General features: G+C 35.5%; 1 protein-coding gene across 1 annotated transcript in view; it reads left to right on the top strand.

The window, feature by feature from the left end:
* The window catches only part of MAN1A1 (mannosidase alpha class 1A member 1), a 111,672-nt gene extending 94,605 nt beyond the window's left edge, over positions 1-17,067 (top strand). Inside the window, exons 8-11 of the mRNA XM_026086224.1 lie at positions 5,184-5,403; positions 6,199-6,371; positions 11,833-11,948; positions 13,426-17,067. Coding sequence (XP_025942009.1) covers positions 5,184-5,403; positions 6,199-6,371; positions 11,833-11,948; positions 13,426-13,552 — 636 coding nt within the window. The 3' untranslated portion in view covers positions 13,553-17,067. The remainder of the gene's footprint in view (positions 1-5,183; positions 5,404-6,198; positions 6,372-11,832; positions 11,949-13,425) is intronic.
* The last annotated feature ends 425 nt before the right edge of the window (positions 17,068-17,492 follow it).

Here is a 17,492-nt window from a genome sequence, read left to right as displayed (position 1 = left end):
GTGTGTAATTATGACTTGCAAGACAGTTTTATCTCCAGCTACAGTGAGGTCTTGAAGGGTGGAAATAAAATGCCTGATTTTTGTTCTTAAAATAAAAGTAATCATTGAAATTCATTAATCATAATTAAATAGTTATTGTATAAGGAGAGTTAAAATGCATAAGCACTAGAGGAAGTAGAACTGCAGTTGTACACTGCATGTTGAGGTTTGTAATTTATTGTTATCCCTGCCCTTTTAGCAAAGTTAATTTTTTTATGGTGCATGTTTGTTTCAAATTTAACGACTTTCTGAGGTGCAGAACATTTTTAATGTGAAGCCTGCTTCTGAACTGTCTAAGGGGTCTTTGTTAATATTTTTATTACCTGTCAGCATAATCCACCAAGACAATACTCTGTATTAAAAAGAAGCTTGTTGATCAGGTTTTTACTCCTCATTTGGACTCTCAGATGACCTCAGTGGCTGTACCCTCTATGGCTTCTCTCTAAGTAATCCAGTTTAGTGTCCTAAACAACTGAAAGCGTTAAGGAAGGACTTTTCCCATCACAGTCAAGTCAGGGATTGAGGAAGGCAAGCAGTGAAGACAGTGTTTAAGCTGKTTTTTTGTCCCTCGCAAGCCCTGGAGGTTGAGAGGACCTGACCCAGTAGCATAAGAGGGTCCCAACTCCCTGAAATACAGATTCTGCTGGTGACCCCAGGGCAGGTACCAAAGGAATGAGGAAATACACTGAGGAAATTGGTATTTATTGAGAGGGACCAGTTCTGCTTAATTTTCCAAGTATAAGGGCTGGCAATGTAATGTAAAGACTCAGAAGCAGAATGCTAAACAGCGAACACRGAATATGTTACCTTAAAAAAAGAGCAGAAGGGGCAGAAAATCAGTTTGGGAAAAATTGGACCATTCTGCTTTTTTGCTGTCAGTTAATGGAGATTGCACGCACGTGCAATTTGGAATGCTGTAACCTTGGAAAATTCAAATTTTTTAATTCAGTGCAGTTCTTGCTGCATCACAGATAGCCAAGGGCAAATTTTTTAACATATGAACTGAGAAGACGCCAGAAGTAATGCAAGGTGCACTTGAATCAGAATTCAAAATGCAAAGGGAGCTCTTATTGTTTCTAATGAGTGTTCAGGCGTTATTACAGTTTTTCTGTAGAAGGAATAATTTTCCACAAGATGAAAAAAAGGTAATCTAATCAAAGGTTTTATTGCATTTTGGGCAGTGAGAACTGTAAACAGAGCCCTGTTCTATTGCACATGAAAGTACAAAAAATTTGCAAGGAATTGTTTCATCTATAAAAGTTAGTCAAGCTATAAGAGCTTGCAAGTACCACTCCAAACTGTGTGCTGTGTTAGCTTTACATACAGTAAATTTATTTCTTAAAATAGATCTGGCAAATAGCATTCATTTCCCTTTAGTCTCCTTTCCTTCCTCTCCTTTTTTTGTTCCACTACARCCTAAATTCAGCTGTCTTTTTCTTTCATTTCATTTTTCCTTCAGTCACTCACAGGTAGTGTTTGCTATTACTCCCTTTGGGAGCATACATTGCAGCTACTTTTTCTTTGCAACCTTTCATGTTGCACAGTCTCTTTGCATTACCTTCATAGAAAGAAATTACTAATTGCATTGCAGAAATATATTCTAGAAGACAGTAAAAAAAAAAAATCCATTTATTTAAAAGGAAAACTGTACCAGTTCCAAACAATTATCCATCAATAACGTATTTTCAGCTAATTGAAGACCACTTGCTTCTAGCTTTTTTGATTGTTTGTAGATGTTATATATTGGCTTATACTGAGAATATTTCATTATGGTAAAATGAAGTAATAATCTCTATAGTGACAAATATGACACCTACCTGATCTGCAAGTCATGAAGCTTAAAAGGAATTATTCCTAGGTAGGGATTGAGTTGTAATAGAGCAGCAGTTAAAAAAAAAAAAAATCCCTTTTTTTAGATCTGTAGATAATTATATCAAAATAAAAGTAAATTGATTCTAAGTATGACATTCAAAATTAATTCTACCAAGTGGAACTTTTCATTTGAGTGGATCTTTATCACTGTACTCTCCAGTCTACTTTTATAAGATGTTTGTTTTAGTATCTTTAGTATACTTTCTGGTAGTATCCCTGCCACAACTGTTTCCACAGCACTGCAGATAGCAATTAGCATTTCAATATGGGATTGCAGCTCTATCTTTTATACTACTGTTCCAGTTCAGAGTCTCCTATATATATCTTCAATTAAACTGGTAGTATTTCTTCCTCATCCTACTATTTTTTCAACTCTGTAATCTTTTTATTCTTAAAACAATTGCCCATATATTCCAGCTAATGATTTAGGCCTGATCAAGCTTATTTAAAAAAATAAATGTTATTCAGAAAGTACAGGCCAATCTGATGGTACTTACAACCTTTGTGAAATTCTCACTGAAAAATATTTTGATATGCTGCTCACAGAAGCACAGACCATTATATTAGATCCAGTCAAAATATTAAGAATTTGAATAGCAATTTCTGTGAATTTCCAGTAGATTTATATGTAATTTTATGTTTATACATAGGTACAGATATATCCACTCATCTAGCACTCAGACCTGTGATTGTACAAAGTATGACATGGCAGTTTGAGAGTCCATAACACATCAAATGCTTATATAATAAAAATAACTTTAAATAGACTCATGCACTAGTTCTTAATAAGGCCTATTTATAAAACCAAGATATTTTTCTTTACTAAATATGAAAAATTAATTTAGAAACATATATTTTTACTTTGTGCAATTGTTAACATCAATTAACATCAATTTTTCTTCGTTTCTTAACATCGGTTAGTTAGATTAAACTTAAAACTTCCCAAGTAGAAGTAATCTTTTTTTTCAGCTTGAAATTTAATCTTGAGCCAGAAGAGAAAAAAATTGTGAAAGGTTTATTGGTATCTCAAAATCCATTTTCATACTAGAAGTCAGCTTCAGCAATCAAATCTTGTCCACCTACTATAGTTCTAATGGTGCAGGTTCACTGTTATTTCTGACAGGTACAGTAAAACTTCATTCTGTCTTTCATTAACTCTTTACTGAAAAAAATTTTGCTATATACTTTAATTTAGTCATAATCTATTTTTACTTATTTTTAAATAAATTCCAACACAACAGCTAAGTGACGTGTGGAGTTACCAACTATTACCAGAATTTTTTATTTGGTTAGATGGGAATACCAAAAATGATGAAATTAAAAGTTTTTGCTTTCTGAACTTGGTTTTAGGTAGCTCATTTTTCACAATGCCTGAATAGTCTGAAAGCTAYTTCCCACTAAATGATTGTGTATTTTGAACAATAAGGCATCCTATTATAATCTAAAAGCAGTTTTATAAGAATACAAAAAGCAGTCTGAAATATTCTGAAAGTTTTCCAATTATTTCTATCTTCTGATAAATTTCATATGCTTGTGCAGCAGGACATTTTACAGCAGGTTCTTTGAACCTGGATCTGTCATTTCTTTAACTATAAATTCAAATATTTTATACCCAAATGGGTAACTGAAAAAACATGTTATAAGCAGCATTATTTTTAAAAACATTTTTCAGATATTCCACTATTAGATTCCCAACATGACAGAAAAGCTTTTTATGATGCACTTGGAATACGCAACCCCCAGATTTGCTTGACATCTACTCAGCCTCTGTAATTCTTTYATTTCCCACAGTGGGGTCTGTGGTTTGGATGCTTTAAGAAACTGTTTGTTTTTTTCCCCACCCTTTCCCCCTTCATGTTTAATTCCTATTTTTATAGGATAAATTATGTGGGATTTATTTAAAGTACAGTTTGAAGTACAGGTGTTTTCATTATTTATTGCTGCTTTACAATTTAGGTATGCTTTTTGGTTGGTACCTAGTGCTAAAACCATTTGATCAGGAAGGAAACAAAGGGCCCAAGGAGCTTTCTGAGCCAATAATAGGTTCTGGAGGCAGGCACAAAAACATCCTTACTAAATGCTGTGCACTAATATTAATGGAAGTGTAAGTCTTTTTCAAGGTGATGTTCTTGTCACCAAAAAACTACCTAATGAGTAAAACTTGTAGAATTCTGCTGCTGCTGCTTCTAGTTTACAGAGGATTTTTCATGCTTCTAAAACAACCTTTACAGATGTTTAAATGGGAACAAATAACTATCATCAATACTTTCTAACACTTTTTTTTTAATTTTGGCTTATCTGTTAATAGTTCTCTGTACTGATTTTTTTTTTTTTCCTCATGCATAATGCATGTTCACTAATGGTTCTGGATCTCATGATCCCAATAGAATAAACCAGAACACTGGTGGATAACTGAGTGCRTAGTAGCATTGTTCATCTCCTCTCCAATACCCTTTCAAGAGTAATAGCTTACTTTCTGTGTGGGTTTCTAGTTAATGTGCTCCTCTGCATCATATTCATTGTTTGAACTCTGTTCCTCTCATAAGGTATGGTTGTTTTCCTGAATTTTGTAATCATCAGTGACCATACCTTGCTGCACCCACTTATAACTTTCTGACTAGGAGATCTATATATTTTTACTCTGCTTAGTTTTTTCCAGAAATCTTGAAGAGGCTCTACTTTTGATTGATAATTTTGGAGGTATTCTTCTGGGGGGAAAACTCACTGGACTTTTTTGGGAATGCCATATAGACTCAGAGGCCTAACAGTGTTCAGTACGCTAAGTCAGATCTTTTGAATATGAAGTATGTTCACATATGACTGACATTAAATTATATCAATAACCAAATCTTTTAAGTAAGAATTAAAATAAATGGAAAATATGGAAGCTGAATGCAGCATCACTATTAAAAGTGCATCTCCCTTACCTGAAATTGCTCAAAGTAGAGAGGGAAAGGAATAAAAGAATTTTTTAATGGATTTTCTTTTTTTAGGTCTTTTCAATATTTTTACAAGGTGTATGGGTGAGTTGCAATGAGTTGCAGCAGAACTAATCATCATTACTGATGTATGTTAATCTGTGTTGGTTTGCCTGTACTTTCTGTGAGGTTATGTTAGCTCATATTACCCATTTTGCTTCATAAGCAAAGCCAATACTGAGAGAAACAAGCCAGCCAGCCTGTAAGACAGTTTTCAGACTGCTCTGATTTTCATCTTTGTCCTTCATGCTCTACCAAATGGTACCTTTGGTGTGAAACCATGTATTTCTGCAGGCCATCGAGACCCACCTCATTCGGAAATCAAGCGGGGGGCTGACCTACATCGCTGAGTGGAAGGGTGGACTGCTTGAACACAAGATGGGACATCTGACTTGTTTTGCTGGAGGCATGTTTGCTCTAGGAGCAGATGGAGCACCTAATGACAAGACAGGCCATCACATTGAGCTTGGTGCTGAAATTGCTAGGACTTGTCATGAATCCTATGATCGTACAAGTAAGTACTGTATTACGGAGATTAGTTTCATAATTCTGCTTTGTAAAGGCAGCTATCAGTATTTTTTGCATAATGGTCAATGAAAGTTTTATTATGCTGAAAACTCTTCATCCTTTTTTTTAAAATACTGTTTGCTCCACGAGTAACTTTAAGAATGATTGCTCTGTTAACAAATATTTTCTTTGTACTGGAATCATATCTACTCATTGCAGCAATTAACATTTCACTTTGTCAACTTCTATATAGCCTAATACAAATAAGAGAGGGATTCTGTTCATTTATGCATCACTATACCTATTAACCACGTTTTACCCACACAAAAAAAGTATTTTATTCTCAGTTCTGTTGGTGCAATGCTGCAAACAATAGAATTGCACAAAGTGGAACTCTGTGCAGGAAATTTCTTTGGATTCTTTCATCTTCTCAAGAAAACAACCCTGGCAGCATTTCAGGTCCCAGAGTGTATTTTCAAGTTTGATATAGAAAAGTAAATATCCTCATCTTTTAAGCAAAATTTAATATGTTGCTTGTTATATGAAGTCTTTGAGAATGCAAATGTTAGCATCACTATTCAAACTGGAACTGCAGTCTGAGGCATTGATGAAGAATAGCTCTTTTCCATTGTGAATTATTTCCAAAACATTAAAGCAGGAGATGCAGCAGTACCTTTCAAAAATTACATACCTTTTGGATAACATGGCTGGTGTCACATGAAAGGACACTTGATTTGGAAGGTTAGACATTTAAAACTTTTTTTAATGCCTGTATTTTTGCCTTTATTTTTATGTTGAGTAGGCATGAAGCTGGGACCAGAAGCCTTCAGATTTGATGGTGGTGTTGAGGCCATTGCTACAAGGCAGAATGAAAAATACTACATCCTCCGACCAGAAGTCATAGAGACCTACATGTACATGTGGAGGCTCACTCATGACCCAAAGTACAGGCAGTGGGGATGGGAAGCTGTAGAGGTAATGTTTTGAGAATTGTTTTCTTATTAAGTCCTAATATCTTGCTAAGTGAGCTACTGAACAATACCTGGATGTTGTTTAGCAGTTGGACCATAAATATTTGTTTTAAATCAGTAAGATCATCTTTAAATATCCAGAGATTCATTTACTAAATAGATTAAATAAGATCATTTTGACTAAATCAAGTCTTGCTGATACTGTATTTTAGAAAAACGCCTTGTGATTTCTCCTTGTTAAATACTTCTCAGATCAGGGTCACATTTGGATGTACTGCTCAAGATACTGAGTATTGCTACATGTGAACAGAAGGTGCAAACATGCGTCAAATTTGAGCCTTGGACACAGAAATAAGTTTTATGAAGCATATTCTCAACAATAATTGCAATAAAGCGATTTTAATTACTGTGATTAGGGCCAAGATTAAGTGACTAGGTAGCACCTAACATTTTGAGAATAAGTCACTTTTAAAAAGCCTAGGGCATCTGGATTGAACTCCAATAATGCTACCAATCTCATCTGGCTTTGAATTTCTGTATCCCACCAGCCTGTGAGTTTCAACTAGCTGTGTTGAATCTAACAATTTGTGTTTGTCTAACATGAGTCTTCCAAGAGGACAACTACTCTAGACTAAAACACTGGCATGCAAAATCCATYGGTTCTCTTATTTCAGTGGTTAATTGCTCTTATTGTTAGAGCTGAGAGGCTTTGGATTTACCTTGTTTCATCCTCTCGGCATGGATTCTTATTACACTCCCAGAGTTCACACAGCCTCATTTTCTTCTCACGTTGCTGTTTTATCTACCTTTCATTCTTCCTTTGGAATTTCTAAGCAGACTGAGCTCTTACTGTAAGATCCAGGAAGCTGCAGAGCATTTTGGGGGAGTTCTCGTCCTTAACAAAAACACAAAAAAACTGAAAACAGAACTCTGTGCAGTATTTCATAACTGGTTTTATTTTGTGGCCTTATTTTCTGCTGGTTTAAAGTGACCTTTCACTCTTTTACAGAGTTGTTGCTTTCCAGGATTTTAAAAAAATTCCTGTTTTTTGGTTTGACCAACACCTCTTGTTTCTAGGAGCATGTATTATACTTTTTTTTTTTTTTGAGTGGTCCTTGTCCACTAGTTGCAGAAGACTGTCACACAGTTACTGATCCCTGAGAAACCTTACTAGAAAGCTGTTACTGGGTTAAGAGTTCATAGTTCTGACTGCGTGACATCTGCCAGTTACCTGGTTCCCTCATCAACAACAACAAAAATATGTAATTGTATTCAATAATCACAGTACGAGATACTGAGTTGAATGTTGGACATAAAGAACATTGTAAGTTTGGTAATCAGATACCCTTGAAGAATAACATTTATAGTAAAATCTGCTTTTCTATTAAAAAAAAGGCATTAACTATACTTCTACTCTTTAACTCTTCATTGTTTAAATATTGTCAGCAGTATTCAGTATTCCATATTCAGCTAGGTAGACTGTAGTTATTTAGGACATCTTACTTGCCTTGGGTATTGGCTTTATCTGCCCTGAAACCACATGGTTCTGAGCTAATGATTCTAAAACAATTAAAAAAAAAAAACCCTCCRATTTAGAGTGCTATTCCCTTAGTTTCTTATTTGCTGACACCATGCATAGGCACATGTTTTACTATTGAAATCTTCCCAGGCAGATTATAATTGGAATGTTTAAAATCTCTGTTTATGCAAGTCATCCCACCAGGCTTCAGTAATGCCAGCTATAGTACGTTTCTTCTCTAGGAGATGTTTTCCTGCTTCATTCTTGCTGCCCACACTGATAACAGTGTTATAAACAATTGAATGTTTTTCTTGTTATTATTCTTTACTCTTTTGGTTCAGTTTGTTTGTACTTAATTCACATTCATACACTCATTTATCTTCTTAGCACTCTCCATGTGTTGCTTGTTTAACATTCTTGTAGTTACTCTAGTTTGGCTCTAATGTAATGGATTAGAGCCCATGTGTGGGAGATGCAGCTGGCCCCATTCTGTGCATTCCCATCTTCCCTGTCCTAATCTGCAGCTGAGTGTTTCACAAAAACAAACCCTGCAAATTCACAGATGTTATAGAGTCAGTTGTAGGCTTCAAATATTTTTTCTTTTTTTTCTTTTTTGCTCTTAGAAGACATCCCTGATGTCTTCTGTAGCCTGTACAGTTCCACATGATACTGTATTATTTGTTCCAGCATGTCAAGACCACTTCATAAATTCTGCTCTCTCGTCCTCCTTATTCTTGTACCAGAGAAGACACGACCTCATCCCAGTGTTACTGGGGAAATCTCTGACCTCTAAATAGGGGGGGGTTAATTACCAACACCAGTTTCATGAAGAGGAAGCAGAGACTGAAACAAGAATAAAGCGGAAACAATCAGACTGATTGCCTTTGTCTGAAAAAGTTGTTCTTTAGGTGCTCTTTCCTCTAAATTTTTCCTTTGGAAACTTGCTTTGCTGCTTTAGCTCAATTCCAAGATTGTGCTGCACTTCAGTAGCTGGAGAAAATGCAGTTATGACCGACATCAATATCCACTGTAACTGAGTCAGAAAGATTTTATCAGCTCAGCTCATGAAAGTCTCCCTTTCTGCATTATAAATGTGGCACATATTTTGAAGTCTTAGCACTGTTTTTTTTTCCTTTGTGATCAGCCAGTTTTCACTCCATTTGATGTGTTCCATCACTAGCATAACTGATCTTAGTCACCCTCATTTTCAGAAAACTACTAATTTAAATCGTGGTTTATTGTTTCTTCCCAACCACCACCCCCCGACTCCAAGTGTGAAAATTACCATATTCTGAGATTGAAGGTATGGAGACAAAAAGACATTGTTGCCAATTAAAGGAGGGTGATACCCAACAGCCTTTATAGTCCGCTAATACCACACATGAATGTTCCTTTAGTAAGTGCAAGATAGCTCTGAGGGGTCAAGGTGCTTCACGTTTGCACCAGGTAGATGCCACTGAGTAGCTTACATGGTGCAAATTAACCTCTTAGTTTAAAACATAGCAGTCTTTTCAGGTGCTTCTAGTCTATCTCTCTAGAATGAACTCCAGTGATCCTCATAAAGAAGGCTCTAACTACATGTTAGAGCACGTAAACCCCAAAGCAATTTGCTTTTATTTTTCCTCACCCTGACTAGAATGCAGATGTTTCCTTGAATAAAAGCCTTATCCTTCAAGTTCAAGTTCTACTTCTGCTGTGCCTTGGAAAACATAATCTTGTGTTTGACATTGAAAATCTAGACACAGATTCAGCATTTTGAATTCATCGCAGGTTGAAGTAGATGAGAGGAAAGGAGTACCGGCCAGGGGAAATTACTTGTTTAACCTTAAGTATATTTGTCACTCATTAAAAGTGTCCTGAAAAATTAGAGAAGCTAAAGACACACAAGAAAAGACAAATAGGCCTGTTATATTTTAAAAAGGATGTCTCTTGGAGAAAAGTTCCTTTTAAATATACAATAGGCAGCTTACTCTCCAGCAAAAACTATGGAGAGCCTGACATGCAAGCTAAATATCTGCCAGTAGCTACAGGAACTCTAGCAAAAATAAGGAAGCATAGGATATATACTCACAGCAAGACACAGATCTTCAACATCTTTTAGAGGAGGTGAAGGTGAAAGATACCTCAGTAATCATTATTTTATTCCTGTCTCTCTCTCWMAAAAAAAAAAAAATCTTGTTCTGCCTCTTTGTTTGTCTTCTGCCTTTTCATAGTTTTTTACCATATGTGGCTTGAAACACAACATCTTTCTCTAAATAAAGGCTATACATCCTGTAATCACTTCAGTGATATTTGTAAAAACTTCAGAAGAGGAACTAGTTGTCTCATGGGAGTAGAGCCTCTCATCTCTTTGTTGGGGTTTTGATACAGCTCCAGTTATTTCTGCCTGAAAGTTATTGTTCTAAYACCTATCTGCACAGCAAGCAGCATGTCACAGAGCAGTGTGGTCCTGAGTAAATGCAGGAATCCAGAATGCTTACTGTTGTTTTCATTGTGAGGAATAATTTAGGGCTAAAGATCACTTCCTGGATTTGTTTTTGAATAATGAGTTGTGTTTTGAATATAATCATCTTAGATACTCTTGCTTCCTTTAATATATTGCATCATATCAGATACTTATTATAAAACAGAATAAGAAAAATGAAGAGTATTTAAAGATGAATGAATATTTTTTAAACAAAGAGCAGCGATAAGAGAACTAACATTCAGATAAAGTATTGGGTAGCAGTCTCCTTTAAAGAAGTTAGACTCATATATAGATACCACTTTTCTAATGCAAACATCTTTCTAATATAAATATAGAAAAACAGCAAAGTATATTAAAATGTATAACTGTGTATGTCTTCTACTATGCTATCACCAGATACGTATTCTACTTATTTTTGCCCTTCTGTATACTCCCTTCATCAATCTGTTTTCTCCTTCAAAATTAGCTGGTCATATATAATAAGATTTCTGTGAGCAGAACAGAAATGATATTTGTGAGAAGGTCCGTGTACCTGAGTCTTTGGCGGTGTGTGCGCTCTTTGTTATTGTAAAATAGAAATCAATCATCATTTGTATTACAAGTTTTTAATTGAATACAGAATCTGGAAATTAGTTAAAGAAAAAACACTCTTATTCTCACATCTAAAACCTATTGCATTAAGTCTAGCCAGATATTACCTTTCTGTCTACTTCTGTGTACATAGACAAAGCTTTTTCAGAAAGGAAAAAAATAGGACCTTCTGCAGAAGAAACTCAGTCACAGCCCAGAGGTTTCGCACTGAAAGACAAAATAATTAGGAAGGGAAACTGAACAACCTATACAGCAAATTGAGAGCTGACTTTCATAAGGGTTGAATTTTCACAAATTGGGCACTTGCTTTTTGAGAGAAAGGTGTTTAAGGCCTAAATAGACCAACACACTACTATTGGCAAAGGTGGGAGACTTCTTAATTGAAAAGCTAAATGCTATCACTTTTCCAATATCATTACCTCTTTTAAAGGCAAAGATGTATGGTATTAAGAATCTTTGGACTTTATAGTGGCATTTAACTCTATCAAGGTAATTTTTAAGCAATAAAATATGACCAAGGAAGATGAATGTAACAGGATCTCTGAGGTGTGTAGACAAGCCTGTGATAGAGAGGGTACCCTACTAAGAAGAGGAAAACTAAATAAGTTAAAATATCACATCCAGATGTGTTCCTCTCTGAAAACTGGTATGTGTTCATTCATTTTTTTTAATTTATCATTTTGCTTCTCTTCCTAAATGTGAAATTAAACATATATGCGTCGTTAAAAAAAATAAATTTATATCTATAGTTTTATCTAATTTTCAAGTTCTCAAAAAGTTTGTGAACGATTMTTTGTAGCTACAGGTTATTGTCAAACAAAGGAAAACTGACAGATGATTCATTTTGCTAAACTTGCTGAGTTTTTTTTCCCTTTCATCCCTCTTCAGGCACTGGAAAAATATTGCAGAGTAGATGGTGGCTATTCTGGCATCAGAGATGTTTATAACAATCATCAAAGCCATGATGATGTGCAGCAAAGTTTCTTTCTTTCAGAGACACTCAAGTAAGTTAAGAAAGTTGACTTTCATTAATGTAAAGTAGTTCTGTGTATCATCTTTACGGATAAGTGCTTATCATTAGTATCCTTGACATTCAGGTAACAAAATCTGACTTGAACAGTAGAGCTCCTCTTCAGGGACAGGAAGCCAAATTGCCTTTCTTTTTTTCTATATTAATAAACTAAATTCTATGACTTCTGGAAATTATTCTCACTTCTGTTAAAGGTATTAGATAGTCTTTGTGTTGAGAAATTACATATCATAACTTTGATAGGATCTAATTACATACACCAACACTAGTGAAACAAATTTAGTACACAGAGGACTGTTATCAGGTTTGTATTGCATATTTTTCATTTTAAAACTACAGACTAAGAAAAAAAGGAGTCAGCTTGCATGGTAAGCTCACACAGCCTGATAAGAGGGGAGAAAAAGAAAAGCCTTCATTCTCTATCACTGTATCCTAATTTTTTAATGAAATAGAGAACATTTTGTCTTGATCTCTTCCCTTTTTTACTGTGCAACAGTAAGCTGGAAAGCACAGAAAGAAGTAATTATGCCATTTCAACAGAAAGCGTATTACTAAAGTAAATGGGATGTATGAAATACATACATGTACCTACATGGCATTTTTTTAGAGTGTGCAGACAATAACCTGCCTCCAATATATCTTTTACATTGCCATATCAGAATTAGACCAAGCAAAAAGCCCTCAGGGCTTTTTTAGATTTTACTTTTAAATATCATGAAGCCAGCAAGGTTTCTGATTTGCAGCTGTACAGATTGAAACCACTCTCTAAAGCTGCAAAAGGTTGGTGACTGAAAAAAAATAAACTTTAACTTGCTACGCTGACTTTCATTCCTAAGCAGACTTCTATATTAGTGCTATAGTAACTACTACCTTTGTATTGTGAAAATAAGAAAATGTTGCATTTGTTTATTACTGTTTTTAATAGACCTAGTCCTCCTTAGTAACTGGCTATCCAAGACTGGACTAATGCTAGTTTTATTCTTTAATTATCCTAAGCCAGATCCTGCTTTTGGAAGTAAGACAGGATTGGACTACAATATTTTCACTCCCACAACTTGATATACGTGGACATTCAAGGGGGAAAAAAAAAAACTTGCTATGGTTTTATACTATCAAAACAATAGGTAAAAAAATTTACTAAGGATGAAATGGTAGTGAAGTGATATTTAACACTGAAAGCCTAAACTTTACTTCTTTGTCCTCTATGAGGCTAGAAGAGTTCTTTCATAGGTCTCCAGTTGCTATTGCCCTTGAGTCTAGTCTGAGTTGCAGTCCCAGCGCTTTGTGCTGACCATTATGATGCTAGGACTTGCTAAAGTATTGTGTATGGTCAATTCAGGCATGTTTCCACTGATACATTCATCTATAGAAGTTGAATGTCTATTTTTGCCTGAAAACTATTTTAGTTTCACCTCCCTGATGTAGGCATGTTACCTGCTTTTTCTTGCCAGGTACTTATATTTGCTGTTTTCTGAGGATGATCTTCTTCCATTTGAACACTGGGTCTTCAACACAGAGGCTCATCCCCTCCCTGTTCTTCACAAAGATGATGGAAATAAAGAAGAAAACCAGAAATAGATCATGATTAAGTTATATTTTGTTTCATTCCTTATATTTCTTTCCAAGACTTGGGCACATGATTTGGTTTTAAATTTCTGAGTTAAGTTTTTAAATCAAGTGTTTTGCAGTCTGTTTTCTTTACCAGTAAATATTTATGAATGGACCCAGACTCACAATAAATCTTCATTCGTCTCATCCAGCTGAACCACTTCTTAGAAAAGAAATGCAACATCACATCTCTCCAGATTTTGTTAGGCTGCAGTGTCACCTTGGCCAAAAAGGACAGAAGGGTCTGGTCTGCATGTTACTTGTTTCCTGTTATGCTTTTGATTTGACTGCAAAATTCTTTCCTCCTCTGTGAGGAGATGTCTGCTTTAAGCTGTAATATTTTGCCATGTTGCAAAAAGCCATATTGAATTAAGTATAAAGAGCTTTTTTTTTCTGTTTGTTCTATGTTAATTTGTTTTGTTTGTGTGTCATCCCAGACAAATCTTGTGACTGTGACAGCCTCTTTTTATGCGGGTCTATCATTATTTGGTAAAGTATCTGATGTATTTCATTGTCAATGAAGTCTACATTGGACTGTTTTCATCTCATGCAGACACAACTCTCTTAGAAATTGCAGTATACATTGAAGTTATTCTAGATCAGTTTTTATGAATTTAGCACATTCATTAGCAGACCTTGGTTTTCAGGGTTTGATTAGAATATTGTTATAGGCTGAATTGTTTCTTCCCTTTTGTAAGTGGAGCTATTCTCATCTGTTTAGTCAGGCTAGTACTGAGTAAAATAAGATAGCCATTTCTCAATAAGTAAGGGAGTCTTTTCTTCTTTATGAATTTAGTCCAGTAGCTTTCATATGGTTGGAGAGTAAAAAGAAAAAAAAAACATAAAAACTCCATGACATTCTTCTCAAAACTGAGCTGAGAATTATTCCAGAGACAATTTGTTTGGATTTGGGTACCTTTCTCAAACATTCAGATTAGTTCAGACTGACACCAGCCCTGTTGGTTTATTGTCACAAAGTAATTTATTGTATTTATTTACATGAAAAAAATTAGAGTTCAGATGCCTTGAAGAAAACTCATCTCCTTAAAAAAAATGTAATCATTCATTGTGGAAGTTCTCCAGCACAGAATAAAAATTTTTGAAAGCACTAACTGTGCCTTCTCGAAGTGACAGAAATGCAGTGTGTTAAACAATATTCCTTAGATTAGAGGCCCAGTTTACTAAGAAAGGTAACAGCTTTGCCAAAAATATTCTATTTAATGGCATCACCAAAGGGTAAAAATCAGGCACAATTAATTCCTTTCTCTATTTAAGTGCAGCTTAGAGTGTTTTACATGATTTTTACATCCATGTAGATTTTCATTTAGTGACAGGATGACTTTTATACATTGAGTAGGAGGATATAACACCTCACTTCCCATCCTGAGAAAGCACATTAGCAGCTGATTCAACTGCAGCAAAACAAATATGGTTCTGAACGTCTTCTTCAAAGTTATTTAATGAGAGCTCACGTGTCCAGTGTAGCTAATCAGTCACAGCTGCGGAAGCACATTTGTTTAGGTGTTACAGAATGCATTTTACAGAGTGCTAATACGACTTTTTTCCGTAGTGGTAGAGGTCTGCAGTGTAGGCTTTTCTTAGGTAGAAGCCAAGGGCAAAGATGACTGACTATAGTTTTACATGGAGCAGCTGGAGGCTGGCCCATAACCTTTCCATCCTGGCATGGGCAGAGACAGCACTGCCCACCCCATTCCACTGCAGAGCAGGTAGCACCCACCACGTAAGCGCCAAAAACACATATATAGGGGGCATTTATGTAGGGGGCTGGTGTGGCACCGCTGCTGCTGTCGCAGGGCCAGCAGAGCTGTGCGTTCACCCTTGGAGACTAGCAGAGGACCCTGGCGGAGCCTGCGCAGCCCACAGCAGGGAGCACTGATACAAGTGCATGTGCATCCGCCTGCTCACATGGACATAGGACTTTTTTGCTGTAGTGCTATGATTAGTTTAAAAAAAAAAAAAAAGAAGAAGAAAGTATGGATTCTCTCAAAGGAATGAGAGCAATGTATGTCACAGTAACAGTTTGAGAACTCGTGAGGATGAAGTCTTAGTTCTCCTCTGTTGAAAAGCAGGGCTCCTGCTTATTTTGATATTCCAGAATTTGTATCATTGGAGGACTATCGTATTTCTTGGTGTTTCTTCAAAAACTATTTATAAGGGAGCTTTTTTTTTTCCAGGTACCGCAGAGAAATTATCACTGTGGAATAAAACTAAATTCTCTTCCCCCTTTAACAAAAGAAAGTAGTAACATTTACTTTTGTCTTAATTATCTTTATCTCTGGGGTCATTTGCTGCTGCCTACCACAACTGTGCACATGCTGCTATAGGCCTCACATCAGTTAAATAACTACAATAGCTCAGAAAAAATCATCTTTGAGAAATGTGTTTTGTAAGCCTGTTTTTATATGGTTTTCTTGACCACAGTCTGCTTCCCCCAGATGTGTCTAGTGATCTTGTGCTCACTTAGTAAGTTTAAGAGAAACAATAGAAAACCAGATACCTATTTTCCTTGTTTCAAAAAGCAGGCAAACACAAAACTCTTGTATGCATTGGGTCCTGTGTACTTAGATATATAAGTAAGTGTCATGACTGTTTCCTCATAATACAGACATTCAGTATGGTTTTTTTTTTTTAATTTGGGAGTTATGATTTGCAAGAGCACAAATTTGATGTGACTGGTATTGGTATTCAGGTTGTATGTACAAACTGCACTATACTGTACTTTTTGTAAACTAATGTAAGTAGACGAGAAGATTGTACAGCGTGTAGATCTGCTGACTGTAAGAAGAAAAAAAATCTTTTCATAAACTGAGAATATATTGATTTTCTTTCTTTTTTTTTTTTTAAAAAAACAACCCTAAAACACCAAAGTTAGAACAGTTGTTTTTGAAACAGTCAGTACTTAGCAGTGATTGCTCGATTGTTGAGAAAACACTCAGTCTATTCCCATTCACTTAACCAGCTGTGTGGAAGTGGCTAGTGATGGTCACTCTATGTACCTAGTCATTCATAAAAGCGAGAGAAATTGCTTTACTGGTTGGGGAGGGAGGGAAACTTTGCAGGAACACACTGCCTATACTTCTTCCATTTCTTTGTAGCCTAATAATGCAGGTAAATCTACATATGTTAACTCCTAAGAGGTGAATAATTTTAAATGACACCCATATTATTTCATGAAAACAACACCACCATTTTGATAGTTTGTGAAATAAGTATTACATATGTGTTGGTTGTATGCAGATTTTTGCAATGCCCAATAGTTCACTGTTTCTATGGTGACTTCATCATACATACTATCCATTTCTATGATGCATTTAAATTGTTTTTGATTTGTACGTAGTCCATTTAGTCTTTTCACCTTTATATAAACTCTGAAATTATGGAATACATATTAGATCAAGATGCTTAATTTTTAAGAACTTATATTTGTAAAAATTTCTCTATTGTGAATAAAGTCTTTTAATATATCTCTTCAATTTGTTATAATTTTTTCCTGAATGTGTTGCAGAAGTAACTGCAATAATCTGCTACATAGTCCCATTTGGCCTCTGTTCTCATGAATTTTGGTGAGCAGATTGGTTTAAATACGGATTAGTACTCTGTTTACTTGATAAGATACTGTTGTTAATAGTCAGTTCACATTTGTCACATAGTGTATAGAATTACTATCACAGAGATCAATTTCTAGAAATTTTTACTAATAAAGGTAGCCCTACCGAATGTATTTTAGTAAGAAGTAAGCCTACTAATAAAGAACAGGAAACCAGGAAGACAGAGGTGGCAAGCCATAAGCAAAACGAAGGTCAGTCACTCAAATTCACGTTCCACACAAGACACGTGGGCTTCAGCTAAATGCCATTTAGGAGCAAACCCTGGGGCTGAGATGAGGAGG

This window comes from Apteryx rowi, unplaced genomic scaffold, assembly GCF_003343035.1.
Source record: "Apteryx rowi isolate R43461 unplaced genomic scaffold, aptRow1 scaffold_688, whole genome shotgun sequence".
Lineage (NCBI taxonomy): Eukaryota > Metazoa > Chordata > Aves > Apterygiformes > Apterygidae > Apteryx > Apteryx rowi.
The sequence above is the reverse complement of the archived record's forward strand: the minus strand, read 5'-3'. Positions and strand labels throughout refer to the sequence as shown.